This window comes from Gavialis gangeticus, unplaced genomic scaffold (genome assembly GCF_001723915.1).
Source record: "Gavialis gangeticus isolate Ggan-Ray unplaced genomic scaffold, GavGan_comp1, whole genome shotgun sequence".
Classification (NCBI taxonomy): Eukaryota; Metazoa; Chordata; order Crocodylia; family Gavialidae; genus Gavialis; species Gavialis gangeticus.
In genome coordinates, this window is record NW_017729004.1 from 56,352,086 (window position 1) to 56,367,407 (window position 15,322).

The 15,322-nt window shown below is 41.6% G+C and overlaps 1 protein-coding gene across 1 annotated transcript in view; it reads right to left on the reverse strand.

Moving 5' to 3' along the window:
* CALCR (calcitonin receptor) overlaps positions 1–15,322 on the reverse strand; it is a 189,367-nt gene that overhangs the window by 137,419 nt on the left and 36,626 nt on the right. Inside the window, exons 3-4 of the mRNA XM_019508430.1 lie at positions 11,955–12,065; positions 862–974 (exon numbers count right to left, since the gene is read on the reverse strand). Of these exons, the coding sequence (XP_019363975.1) occupies positions 862–974; positions 11,955–12,065 (224 nt within the window). The remainder of the gene's footprint in view (positions 1–861; positions 975–11,954; positions 12,066–15,322) is intronic.

Consider the following 15,322-nt stretch of genomic DNA (forward strand, 5'->3'; position numbering starts at 1 on the left):
ACAGAGATGCAAGTAGCTATTTAAAAAGCCATGAAAACAACACATCAGTTTCTGATTCTTTTCCTCCCAGAATTCCAAGGAGTTAGAAATCATTTATTGTAATCAGGTCTTCTTGGCTCTCCACTTGGCTTTCAGAAATGTATTGATTTGCATGATCACTGCCAAAAATGCTGGATTTTTTAAAAAGCTTTTACTCAGATTTCTTGCCCCTTGTTGATTTATCTTTCATAAACTGCATTATTTTTAATTTTTCCCTTGAGGCTAATGTTCCGATCCTGGAAGAGTTTTTGTGCATATTTAACTTTACTCAGGCAAATAACCCTACTGATTTGAGTAGAAGTGTTCAGACTCCAGTAGAAGTGTTAAGTGTGTGCAACAGATTTGTATAACTATTACTCTACCGGTATCTCTATACTGATCATTTTTCAAAGGAATCAAGTGTGGGGTGATAACATCTGCTTGCAAAAAGTCATGTTTGAGTTGCATTGAGATTTAGCCCAGAAGAAAACTAATTAATAGTTCTGAGTTTGCTCATTCAGGGAGGCCAGAAGATGGAACCTGACTCGGTGGCCCTGTGAGGTAGGATGAACTCTGGCTTCTAGTCCCTTTTACTAATGCTGCTTATCTATTTTATCTGTGTTTTCCCAATGCTATTTTATCCATGACTATTAGTACAGTTGTATATCTGTATGACTATACACAAAGAAACAAGCCACTATATAATTTCATATACTGTTCCTATAGCAACAAAGCTGGGGTGCCCTTGTTCATCTTTAGACAATAGAAACCTTTCACAAATAATTTGCTGCTGGTTCAGCTTCATATCATTCTTGGACTATACTGAATTTTTTTGTAGCTTACCTTCAGTTTCTCAGAAGTGAACGAGTTGCACAGTGTATAATTTGACCAAGTCCGATTGCTCTCAGGATGTCGGAACCAATTTCCTGTTTCATCACAATATTTTGATGCCCTTTCTGTCAATGAATGCAACAGTAATTATTTTAATGCATGCACATTATAAATAAAAGTAAATGATATGAGTGGAAATGAAAATTCTCTTACAATATCCAAAGAGCTAATGCAAATATAATTCATCTAAATATGTTTAGTACTATTTCTCTCTCAAAACCTGATTGGAAAATAGCTTCATTATTTTCGTCTCTTTTTTGTCATTTACTAATGGAGTGAATTGGGTGCCATAAATTATGTGGTAATAACTAGGTATCTAGAAAGAGTTTAATATTGCTTGTATGCAAAGCAGTAATGCTAAAGACTGTAAATTGAATAATGTCAATATATATAAAGGGATCCATTATGTGTGTACCCTCATAATTCCCTTTATGTCCGCAAATACTTGATTTTCATGTCCAAGTATGAGGTCTAAGTGTGCAAAGGACATTGCACATATGTTTGCATGTTGTTTGCTGGTGCAAATTGGTGTCTAAATTTGGAAACTTAATTCTTATGAGATCCTATCTCCCTTAGAGGCACAAGGGGAACAAACAGCATAGTAGAGCTCAATATGTGGGGGGGAAAGGTCTGATCATGGACAGCCCGTAAACAGAATTAACTTGCAAGCCCTGGATCAAATAATGTGTGTTTTCTACAGAAGGACCTGAGTTAGAGCAATCAATATATTATTCTTATCAAGTTTGTTAAATGAGATAACAGGCTACATAGAATCATTAGCTAAAAATAAAATATAATTTAAAAAGTCTGTGTAGGGTAAGATCTACTACTGCCTAGGAGCAATGGAAATGACTACATAGTCACTATGTTAGTGGTATTTTGAGTTTGAGAGTAAGCTAATTCTGCACTGTCCCGTGTACATGAGTTAGCCCAAACAGCACTGCAATCAAAGCCTTCACAGGTTTGAGAGTGGTTATACCACTGGTCAAAAATTCAGTGTTTGGCAAGTTGGGGACAAGCACTTTATAAATATATACAATGGGCAGATACAACAGAAAAGGGTCCTGCTATTCAGTTCCATTTGATACGGTGATAAGTATTTGTTCTCTAGCCTCCTTTTGTCAAAGTGTACTGGACAGGCAGCTGCCTTTAATTATCTATCAACATCATGGCCAAATCCTGCCGTCCTTACTTGATTCTTACTTGCTTGGAACTTAATGGATAGTTTGCCTGAGTGAAGACCGCATGTTTTGGCCCATATATATGAGTAGCTGGTGTTTCTTGGGCAATGGTTAAGTGTTTTATTTTACAAAAATATTGGTATTCCAAAGTTAAAGTTTTAGAAAGTTATTTTAATTGTTTACCTATTCTATCTGGGTGATTATATTAAACTAATAGACATAACCATTTCCAGGCAAGATACTCCTACAGAACTAATCATCCTTTTCCCTTACAAAATCATGTTGTCCATATTTATTTTCTTAAATTCTAATGACCTGTGCTTTATTTTAATTTTGGAGACCTATGCCCCATCCAAATGCTTAAGAAAAAAACAAGCAAATATACTGACAAGGTCAAGATTTATATCATGTGTATTTTTTCTCTTTGCCCAGAAACCTGCTTTATACAGCAACAATTTGGAAATAGCACATTTAAAGCTCTCCAAAAGAACACTCTTTTGAAATAATTGTGAGTTTCAGATCATCAGATTTGGGGACCCAGTGCTTAAAATCAATACGTGTACAACATGGAGATCAAAAGTACACTTTATCTCAACCCTCCATCAATTTAACATAGAGATAATCTCTGACTGCACTGTAGCATCCTTCCCATTGTAGTCATTGCCAGATATGATCTAAACTGGACAGTTTCAGTCATAAATAAAGATCAGTGGTTTATATACAATAGACACAATGTACAAAGATTTTGCTTCCTGTCCTATAGTACTGCACAATGCACATAGGTTTGTGAACAGCTAGGGATCATAATGTTGATTACATCCATGACTGTAACCTGTTGCCTGATACGTGTTCTGCTTAAACTTAAGTAGTTGCTGGGGCTCATGAGAGGAATCTTCTGCCTGCTATTCTTTCAGCTAAATGTAGCTTGTCCTGATTTGAGGGTCTTTCCTTCTGTCTCTCCACTGCCCTCTTATTTCTCTACCTCAGTTAGTAGCAGGCTGTGCATTGTGGAATGCCTTGTAAGCCAATGTGTCTCTCTCTGTTTCCCCCTCCAGTAAGCTTCTTAGTAATTGTGATTGACTGGCATTGAATGTAAGTCATCAGTAAAGGGACAATTATTCTTGCTGTATTCTCTGCTCTGAGAGAGTTCTGAACAGAGACAGGCTACCTGCTTGAGAGTCATCTGCCTGTGACAAACATGATGCAGTAGGCTTGTCCTCTCCTGTCAGGGTGAATGAGCACCTGAAGATGTAGTTTTATATGAATTGCTTGCCTCAGTGACCACTTCTGTAGTGCATAGTGTACCTCATCCTCACACACTGTGTCCCTTCCTAAATAACATTATATTGACTCTAGCAGTTAAACCTTTGTTTTAGACCTACTATTCTGTATTTACATGAAGCTGTGACCACTTAATCCAAGCTTTGCATGGACTTGTTCTGTTGGAGGTTCTTGTAGCTGGAGTGAATCTGCAGCAGCCATTGGTCTATGAAATCAGAACATGTGGTCTTTTTTTGGAATGTGTTAGCTTTGTAAATAAAACAGTAATGTGTGAAGAAGAGACAAGATTTTTCTGACTATTAGCAGGGCAAAATTAACATGGTAACCTTTGGTGATACTGTGAGACCATGTTATGATTGTGAAATGTTCACTTGGGCTATTAAGTATCTATACTGTAGGATTGGTCAAATGATGGTGGTCCTATTTCTTGATTGGAAGACTAAATTATTGGGAAAGGTTAACAAGGAATAACGAAGTATCAATTTCTGATGCATAGTTCTGTATGAAAAGTTGCTCATGCTAAAATCAATGAAGCTTTTAAGGTTTGCAAACATTTCTCTGAATAATGCTACAGTGATTTCTATGTGAAAAATATTTCTTTGTGTTTCATGCCAAAACAAACATAATGGCTTTATTCACTGTTCAGTGCTTTTACTGCTGGATCAGTTTTCTCAACAGTGGATGTCTCGAACAGGTGTTTTTCTCTTGTTTTTATTATTCAGTTATTGTATATTTATCATTACAAAATCGTTTCTATGCTGCATGCTCAGGAAGTATCAGTCATTATACAGTTTGTCATTCTTTGGATATACTTGTAATGTGCTCTCCGACTGTACTCTCACAGGTAGGTAAAGGAATAACTCGTATTCCTTTGGAATATCTGATTTATTTACATGTGCCAGTAAAATATTTGTGGTGAAAATATTTCAGCTAACAGGTTTGTAAACAGATATGCCCATAATACATTGTAGCTCATAAAAACAAACTTCAACTTCAATGTCATAATAATAAAAAAGTGATATCAGAAAAGTGCATAAGGCAGCAGAACCAGAATACATATACACTAGAATCCTATTATATACTTTAGTAGGAACCATAAATAATATAAGAAATGTAACTGTCAAGCTGGATGAGTAAAGAAATAGAAATGCATAGAAGGCATGGTGGAGGAGAAGGCACGTGAACAGAGAATTAAGCCAAAGAGAGATTTTTTTTCCCCCTAATATAACAATGAACTAAATGATATCACCTACAAATATGTGTGAATTAAGCACACACTTCTACATTTAGGCTAAAGTCATATGAAAATAATAGTTATGAGGCTAGATTGAGATACGATGTATGAAGATGCAGCTCCCTACAACCTAACTCTCAGCTCTGGGTATCTACAAACATACCCTTTGACCACTTGAAAAAGGGAGGGGAAAGCTGCTTTGTGGGAGCATGTATCAGCAGTAATGACCTGTTACATCTGCATGATCTTGTAGCAATACAAGTAAGATAAATCACCTGAACTTTGATTTCAAATGAAGCAGCACTAACATTTCAGATCTACAACTTTATCACTGCAGAATTATGCAGACCTAACAGTTACATTGCACTGGTGTCCTATAATACCAGTACAAATGTTAAGTCCATCTATATGCTGTACCAGTGATTCCCAATCAGGGTGCTGTGGCAACCTGAGGTACTGTGAGATCCTTTTAAAGGGTGCTGTGCAATATTAGCATTGTTAGATGAGCAAATCCCTACACACGATTCACAAGATAAACCCAGTGTAACAGGGAGCTGAGTCTTGGTTCCCATTACAGATTTGAGCATGGCAGGAGCTACACACAAGACCCTTCAGTCCCAGGATTCAGCTTGGCTAGAAGACTCACCCAGGAGTAGCAGGCAGATGGATCTGTCCAGAGGTGTGGGGAAAGGGTCCCAGGAGTGATGGGAAACCACTCCCAATGTGGAAAGACTCCTGGCTACTCCAGGCAGCCATATTAGATGACCAGAAGTGAACCGGGAAGTTCTCTGTGCGGGGGCAGAGAACTCTACGGCCCTTAGAGTACATGAGGGAAGGAGCTGACAGTGGGTCCCAGACCATATAAGGATGAGGAGACAGAGACTCTGGTTCTCCCTGGAGAAGGGAGAAGAAGCATAATCTCTGCTAGGAGAGGTGCATGCCTGTGTAGAGGCACAGGACCAGGCTGAGTGATCACTGAAGCAATGCCAAACAGGAGGCTGGGAAGGCCAAAGACATATGGAGCAGCAAGACATGGTAGTTAGGGACTTCTGGCCTGCTGACAGCAAGGAACTACTATAAGAAGCCCAGATCCAGGGACTTACGATTCTAACCTGTTCTGGGTAAGAGAGTCTGTGGACACTGATGTGAATACGGACAGAAGGGTGGAGGGAAGGGAAAGTCTCTTCACCGGGTTATGGCTGAGGGATTACCCTTGGAAGAATGAGAGAAGAAAAGGGTGAGACCCAGAGTAGTTTTGCCAGATCACTGGAAATAACCTGTGATCATCATTCTGAGGAGCATGAGTAAAAGATGCTGACTGCAACACTGGGGTGCAATCTATTGGCACTTCAACCTCATCCAGTCTGGTGGAAACTGCAATTCCACTGGTTGAAATGTCAGGCTTGTATGCACTCTTAGAGACTAACTGGTTTGGAGAGGAATAAATTTTCATAGGCAACAATCTACTTCATCAGATGCTATAAGACAAACTCAGAGATTTTAACTAGGAATGTACAGTGTTAAAATATTTTGATCTGTTGTGGTCTGAGTTCTTTGCAGCAGAAGAAGGTATATATTATTTCCTTTAGGCAAAAATAAGTGAAAGGTACAATCTTTCCTTTTTCCAAGGGGTGCCTTGAGTCTAATGACGGGCATCTTGAGTCTAAAAGACATTGAGAACCACTAACCTATATGTGGTTCAGAATTTAACTTTCTAAAATTTTATTTCAGGACCCAATCTTGATAGTTAAAACATCCTGATTTATTAAATGAAATCAAAGACAAAACCCACCAAAATAGCATAAACAAATGGCAGCTTTGGTTAGAACAAGCCTGGGATGGTCACACATAGACAGAATCTGCCCTCTTATGTCCTTGTGCTGTGGCAGTTTTGTTTTTTTAATATTATATTGTATATAAGGAAATATAATGGAAAATGAAAATATAAATGAGGACACAGCCATGCATTCATTCCATACCAAATTGATTAACTTTATTAAACAACAAATCTTGAAACGTTCTGCACGAGAGAGATCTTTTAGGATACTCCATAAAAATCTCAGTGATCTAGTTTCAATTTGTTGAGTATTTCTCCTCAGTGGGTGCATCTGTATGTGCAATTAGCATGACACAATAAACTCCGGGACCGTTCATGCCAGAGAAACTGCTCTTGGGCACAGCATCTGCACATGTGTTCAGGACCACAATAATTAATTTGAGCCAGGGTAGAGCAGCCCCAGGCTGGCAGGAGGTACAGGGGGCCAGCCCCAGTCTCTGGATGGCAGCACTGGGCAGAGTTGAGGCTGGCTGAGGGGTAAGGGTGAAATAATGCGGGGCTAGGCATCAGGTAGCCCCTGCACTTCAGTATCCTTGTGCCCCAGCCAGCCCACTGTCTACACATGCACTGCACCGCATTAATGACTCTGCTGTAAGATAGTAGTACTATCCCTGACAGTGTAATTTTACATAGGAGTTAATTAATTTACTGTGCCCTAATACTGGTGCATGTGTAGACAGTGACACTTTACTGTGGAACTAATTAGTCTACTCCGCAGTAAAGCACATATAGTAGTTTTGTAATGCATATAGTAGTATTTTGTAATGGAGCCATTTGTTCAGAACATGTCTTCAGAAACAGAAGCTAGATGAGAAAAGCTTCATTTCAAGTCTGGCAAAAGGTGGTGTGAGAACTGGGGAAAGTGTTGGTCTATAATATCTGAAAATAATGTGTGATGAGAATGTTGATGATGTCAGGAGACTTTAGGCATTTCTAAATTATGTAAGATCTGTTGTTGCTATAATTGCAAGAGCATATAAAATTATATATAAAATAGGGCTGTTTTCTACTAACTTACCATGAAAATCATAAAAGTGGTGTGTAGCAGGACACTAGGGTGCCTGCTACTAGCATTGGTAACAGGGCTTAGCTGCCAATCTTCAGGGCAGCCCAGGTGAGGGTTGCTAGGGCAACTGATTGGGTCAGCTGACTGCCGGGGGGCAGGGCCGGGCCTTTATAAACAGCCCAGGCCGAAGCCTAGCTGGTAGTTCCCCTCTGGCAGCCAAAGGAGTAACAGCTCTGCTGAAGCGCAAAGCAGAGTAAACCAGCCTGGTTGCCCTACTGTCTGATAGTCTGGAGAATGGTGTGGAGAGGAGAGGCCTCGATGGAGATGAGGAGTAGCCAGGGCAGCGTGGAGCGTAGGTTATAGCCAGTTGTCTCATAGCTTGTGTTTTGTTGATGTAAGACCAGCCAGGAGGCTTATTTGTGTTGTAGCCGGTTGGCTTACGGTTTTATGTTTCTTGGCTGTTATTGTTACACTGGAGGACCGGGTGAGGCTGTAGGGGTGCGAGGAGGCCTCACAGGAGCTCCCCAGTAGTCTGGGGGTTCCTGGGTGCCCTGTACGGGCACAGCAAGCAGTGCCTGGGAGGCATGGCTGTTGGGTGCCAGTGTGGCGCTGCATGTGGGGTATTAAGACCCCAGCCCGTGAGGGTGGTATTTTGCCCACTAGGGCTTAAGACCCCAAGAAGGGTCAAGGGGGCCAGGCACGGGGCCAGGCCACCTGAGCCCCAGAGAGGGCGAGAAGCGGGGGGTGAAAAGTCTGGAGAAGGACAGAATGTGCTATTTGAGAAGCCCAGCAGGGGCAAAGCTATTGGGGAGCCCAGCTGGGCAAACTTGGGGAGAAACCCAGTCGGGCGAGGGTATAGACAAGCCCAGAGGGGGAGCTTAGCGAGAAACTTAAAGGAGTCAGCTCAGGGGCCGGCCTGAGTGGGCTAGCGAATACAAGGGAACCGGCAAAATGGCACGAGTTGCGTGACAAGCTCGGGAGCACCAGTAAGGGCGCTGGTTGCATGACAAGCCCAGGGGCGTTAGCCAGGACGCCAGGTGTGTGGCAAGTCCAAGGCCAGAGTGCCTACGGGAGGCACCAGTTGCCTGGCGCTCTGGGCTTGCCACGCAAGGCGTGGAGAGCAAACTGACCAGTCAACGTCCGGGACATCTGCGAGGCTTGGGGCATGCTAAAGGGGAGGTTGGAGGTACGCGTAGCCCATAAGGCTGGGGTGCACGGGGTCACTCCTTAGAGGATATGGGCCAGTATGACCATAGCACCATGTCACAGAGAACAGTAAGGCGGCCTCCCATATATACAAAACACAGCAAGACACGGCGGGCAAGACAGAGGGTGCTAAGCAGTTAACTTGGCACAGTAGGGGGCGCTAGGGAGATCACGGCTGCTCCCATGCCCCACCCCGTGACATGGTGGAAGCAGCAGATGTATAGTAAATGGTGTGTGAAATAGGTAGAAGAACAACCAAAGAAAATCTAAGTTATGGCACTAGAAAGAATCACTGAAAATGATTCTTGCACCAAATGACAGCATTTATTTTAGGAAATGTGATAACTCTGCTATGGACAATAGGGGAAATTAATGGAAATTGAAGCTGTTGGTCATGTAGGGCTAGGTCCACAACAGGACTCGTGCACCTAAAAGTTAGGGATGCAATGTCTAACATTTAGATGCCTGACCCCTGGAGTGGGGTGCAATGCCACAGCACCCAAGTTGTCTCACTATGGCTCCAGATGCACGAGTTCCCAAGCTGTAAATGGGTATCATTCATTTAGACTATAGAGTCAAAAGTGATCAGATGTGATGCTAACTAGGGCTGTGTGAACCAGCACCATTTTGTTTTTATGTCCATTTTGCTGTTTTGAAGGGACAGCATTTCATTTAATATCAAAGCACTGTTCTATCTTGTCAAAACTGTTTTGCTGTTTTGACTCACTTCACCGTTTCACCCATAGGCTATAATGGGGAATCATGAACATGCATAAAACTTTGTCATTTCATTCCTGATTCAGATGCAAATTGCAGGGATGGTAGCCTGCCATGTTTCAAGGAGATCAGTGCAGAGGTTCCTGGGGAACTGCACCTCAAACTGTTCAAAGCAAAACTCGTGACACTTGCCGGTAACAACAGCCTGCTGCCATTTGGTGTGCAGATCCCGGGAGGGCTATGGGGCTATGCCAGACTCCTCCTCCTGGGGGTGTGGGCCCCTGGATCTGTGTGCCCGATGACAGGAAGCTGCTGCTGCTGCTGCCTGGGACTGACGGTGGGAACAGCCCATGCCCCATACTGGGAAGATTGCTGCTGCCTCTGGCCCCAGGCAGCAGTGGTAGCCTCCTGTCATCTGGCATGCAGGTCTGAGGCCCACACCCCCAAGAGGGCTGAGGGGCTGTGCCAGACTCCTCCCAGGGGTGTGGGCCCCTGGATCTGCATGCCGGACAGCAGGAGGCTGCCATTGCTAGCTGAGACTGGTACTGAGCACACCCATGCCCAACACCAGAAAGACTGCTGCTACCACTGGCCCCAGGCAGCAGCAACAGCCTTCTGTCATCCCACACACAGTTCTGGGGGTCTGCATCCCCAGGAGGAGTCTGGTAGTGCTGGGAGGGCAGGTTCAGCTCTGTGGGGCTGGCGGAGCTGGCTGGAGTGCAGCCCTGGCTCTCCCTGGAGCTCAGCATGGTGGCAGGAGATGGGGGAGAGCCAGGGCCGCACTCTACTTCCTGCCGCCAGGATGAGCTCCATGAGGCTGGAGAAGCTGCTCTGAGCGCAGCCCTGGCTCTCCCCCGCCACTGGGCTGCTTTGAAACTCAAAATGTTTCAAAACATTTTGAGTGCCCTCATATCATTTCAAAACTTTTTCCATTTTGCTGTTTTGAGCTCAAAACGCATTGAAACAGCCTTGAAATGAAACACCCAGCAAGATTTTGCACAACCCTAACCATATCACTCCTTTGTGTGCTGTTGGCTAAGAAACTACTGAACATTAACCACGTTAATTCAATAATCTGTCAGGTTCAGGATTTCATCTGTTTGATTTTTTTGGACCATATCTCCATTTTATCCAGGTCAGTCTAGATCCCAACCCTGCCTTCCAGAGTGTCTGTATCTCTACCCAACTTGGTGTCATTAGCAAATTTGCTAAGTGTGCACTCAACTACATCTTCCAAATCATGCAGTGTGATTATTACAATATTTACAAGCACTACAATTGCAATGATTACAATTAATTACAATATCTAATTAAATTGTGAAACTTGTCTTCACAGGAAATCATTGAGGCCAATAGCACTCCAAAAGGGACTGAATAGTTATATGGATATTGAGAGTGGTTTTAATTAATGACAACAATAATTTTGAAAGGGATATTAAATAGGCCTCAGGACTTAATTTAATCTATAAATATGAGAGATTAGGATGAGATCAAATGTATGTGAGGGCACTTGTAACACCTATCTAACAACTGGATTATCCCCTTCTTCCAGCTCATCTGGTAAAAACTGCTTTCAGAGATTGAAATCTAAACTGACCTTGGGTTTGACTCAGTATGGAAATTCCTATATTGCGAAATGTGCAACAGATTCACTGAATAATGGCTCTTGGCAATAGTATGAGGCATCTAAAGTATTAATTTGTTCCTATGCATTAGTCAATTTATTCATAATCAGACCATACATAGTAGAAAACATATTGCTAAAGCCTCATTGTCCATAACTATTAATGTTTTGAATGTTATAACCAATAAAATGTTAACTTTCATAGTTTTTATTTATGATGGGTATAATTTGATTGAAGACTATCCAATATTCCATAGTACTATGAGGTAGAAAGGAATTTTCCATGTTAGATAGGTATAGACTTGAAAACATAATTGAGTCCTTCTTCAAATGATGTTGCAAAGAGAGTCAACCTTTATCTAAAGTCATAATCGCACATTCATTGATCAGACAAAATATTTCCCCCACTTACAAACATTCCAAACCTTTATAAAGCCCCAGAATATATATGAATTTCATATTAACTTACAAATACAATCTCACAAATATTATTGTAAATAATTCAGTGAAAAAACATTAGCTCTGAGACTCTGTGGCTTAATAAAATGTTATTTCTGCTCCTCTTCTTTCAATAGCTTTATAAAATTGTCTTTTCCAGTTGAAAACAGCAGAGAACCTGAGCTATACTAGCAGTATTTTACGAAGGCAAGAAAACTACAGTTCATAAATGCTGTTCCATTCATAAATTCACAATCTAGGATAGGGGTAGGCAGATATTAAAATGAATCAAGAGACTTTCATAAAATTTATTTCAGAGATCCATGGGCTAAATCAAATGAACACATGCTACTACTTTAAAGTAAGAAAAAACCCTGCAATCACTATACAGCTGGATATTTCACTGCTGAAAGTCTCTGAGATTTCACAATGCTGTAAAAATACCGTAAGAAGCACATGCCTTTTCAAAAGCAAGAATATTCTAAAGTCTACCACACTAAAGATAAAAGAAAATACTCTACCGGTTGGATCAAAGTCTGGAAAATAATCTGGGCAATTCTGAGCTGTGACTCTTCCAGCAGGTGTATCATCCCAACACAACCATCCATCCCAGGTTCGATTACAGAACAAACCTATAAATTTAGGAAGAATTAAAAATTTAATTTTTTTAAACAGCATAACCCTTTCTAGTCTACTCTCCCAGTTTATAATGCTGTCCATTTGTTGCACAGTTCCTAGATTTGTTCTTGCAGTAAAAAACACTTATCAGTACACTGTGAATTGTATTCGTTTATACTTGGCATTGCTGTCTGTCTTTATACTCGACATTGTGCCTTATATAGGGCCTAGTTTAAATTACGATTTTGCACTTTTCATGAAAATCACACAAACAAGTGATTCTCATGATAAATGTGATTTACAATGAAATACCACAATATGGCCACTTGCTGGGGAGCTCCCCGGGAAGTGGCCATATTGTGGCATTTTGTTGCAACAAGATGGCTGCTGCAGGCTGGGAAAAGCATTCTCCATCCAGTAGCAAAAGCCTAGCAGCCCAGGGGAGGGAAGAAGGTGGGGGGTGTGAAAGGGCCAGAGGGAGGAGAACGTTTGGAAAACTGGGGGGTTGGGGATGGGGGAAGAGAACACACACGTGGAGAAGTAAACAGTCTCTCCCCTAGTTAATGCCAGAGCCACCTGCCAAGTCAGGCCCTAGCGCTCCCCACCCTCCATGTCCCACCTTTCTCAACTGGAGGAGCAAACAGCTCCTCCCCTACCTATTTGCAAACTCTCTTCTCCTCTTGTCCCTTCTGTGACCCCTTCCCCCCACCTCCCCTGGACTGCTTAGGCTTTTGCTGTTGGCTGTCAAATGCTTTTCCCAGCTTGCAGCAGCTATCAAAGCAAACAGCCCTCTGATCTGGGTGTGAAAATGGTGGTATCCATCATGCTTTGGCCACAATATTAGTGAGTTGGGCCTGCACTATAAACCAGGCCCTAACTATAGGGCTCAGTTTTGGAAACCCAGGTGTCCTGAATCAAACTTCTATTGCTATTCAGCAAGGCTCTGAAGCACATGATTACCCAATTTGCAAAACCACAACCAGTCACATGAATAATCTTCAGTCACACATGCAGTCCATTTACCTTCAATTACTCAGCAGTCCTCAAAATCAGGCCTCAGATGGGTGAAGTTAGAAATTTAAAAATGAGGCACCTGCAACTAAAGGCCATTTCTGATATGCAGGTTTCTACATTTTTGTTTCAGTATTAAAAAACTAAAGGCCAACAACCCATTTATTCAGAAGTCACAGCGGGGCTGCAATCACTGCAGGCACAATCACAGATGCAACACTGTGAAGCCTATGGACCAACTGGTGTGCAGGACCAGGTCCTCAGTCAGGCTTTCTCCTGGATGTTCTGGGGAATTCAGATGGCTGCTCTGTTACTTTTTTAACTAGTGCACTGTATATTGACCTGCAGGCCAGATTAACTCTACTGGGAGATGCTGAACTGCAAGAAGCAGACTACATTCTTCAAGAAGCAAACTTGAAATAGAAGTATTCTTTCCTCCCCAAGACCCATTTGAGTGGCATTAGAAGGTATCTGCCTATGCTCCCTAATAGGATTGTACTCAGTCACTGCAAAGGAGTATGAGGAGGAAGAAAGGGTGCTTGTACACAAGTGCAGAGGCTGGTCTGACATGCTGTAATTGATTAATCGAGTCTGCTGGAGCATGGTAATTACCATGCTCCAGCAGCCTCCTGCATCTCATGTATCAGCATCTCTGGGCTTCAAAATGGCAGTGGGGGCACTTGAATGAAAACTTGTTGAATGAGCTTTCATTCAAGTACCCCCACAGTCATTTTGAAGCGTGGGGACACTGACACACTAGATGCTGCAATGCTTTAATTCAGAGCCACTTTAATTAAAGAGCCACCCCGATCCCTGGAGCATGTGTAAAAGTGCCCAAAGATTCTTTTTCTTTCTTCCTAGGATGCATGTCGATTTACACAGGATTGCACACAATTGACATCACAGCCTTGTTACCTGTTTTCTGCAACAAGATTGCAGTTATAGCTTAGCAAATAAGTGCTTTTAAAATCTATGTCTGGTTTTTAATGTTCTATCTGTTTTATGCAGGAGAAAATTATTCACCACTATGGTGCTAATAGAATACTCACAAAATGGAAAGAATGAAAAAATACTTCTTGACTTTAAATGTGCTTTGCATGAATCTTACTGATTGTCACAAGGAGGGATTTTTAAAAAGTGCAAACAACAGGTAGAGTCCTAATATATGCTGAAAGTTAGCAGTTTCAGCCCCAAACTTCCCTTTGTGCTTCTGAAATGGTCTTCCAATGACCTAAATCTTTCTTTAAAAAACCATGACATTTATAACAGATGTACAAAGATTTTTACATTTTTACAAGATGACAGATTGAAAACCTTGCACCAGGAGTTGTTATTTTAAGATAGACATGCTATCTAAAAATGGAAAGTTTTAAATATTACAAGTTTAATTTTCAGCTGTGATTTACTGTGCAAAATTTCTTGGTATAAGCACTATTTTCCTCATTCTGTAAGAATTTTTGTATATGCGTACTTTCTTCCGTTGTCAAGACAGATGTTCTAAGCTACTTGTTCAGGTTATTAGCAAACTATTACGTTATTTCAGTCAGGGATAAAATCACATAGTCCTAGTTATGTTTTTTCCTTCAAGCATTCTCCTGTTCTCCTCCCAGGGTTTGAAAGATTTGAAGCATCATTTTGTGAAATCAAAAGAGAAAAACAGAAGAATCAGAATGCATTTTAAGCATGTTTCTGAAAGTTACTGAAATCTGGGCTTTGTAGGAAGTTTCTATGCTTAATTTTTAAAATGCATGCTATTGACATGAAATACACTGTTGTTGTTTGATATGCTCTACAGGCTTTCAGGGAAAATAACATGACAATATTTTTTCCCACCAGATATATCAAGTGATAAAATGGAATCATAGAAAATTGGGGTTGGATGGGACCTCAGGAGGTCTTCTAGTCCAACCTCTTGCTCAAAGCAGGACCATCTCCAATTAGATCATTCCAGCCAAGGTTTTGTCTACCCAGGTCTTAAAAACCTCCAAGGATGGAGATTTCACAACTTCTCTGGGTAACCTGTTCCAGTGTTTTACTACCCTCCTAGCGAGAGAGTTTTTCCTAGTACCTAACCTTTACTTTCCTTGTTGCAACTTGAGATCATTTCTCCTTGTTCTGTCATCTGCTACTACTGAGAACAGTCTAGCTTCATCCTCTTTGGACCATCCTTCAGACTGTTGAAGGCTGCTATTAAATCCCCTCTCAGTCTTCTCTTCTCCAGACTAAATAAGTCCAGTTCCTTCAGCCTCTCTTCGTAAGA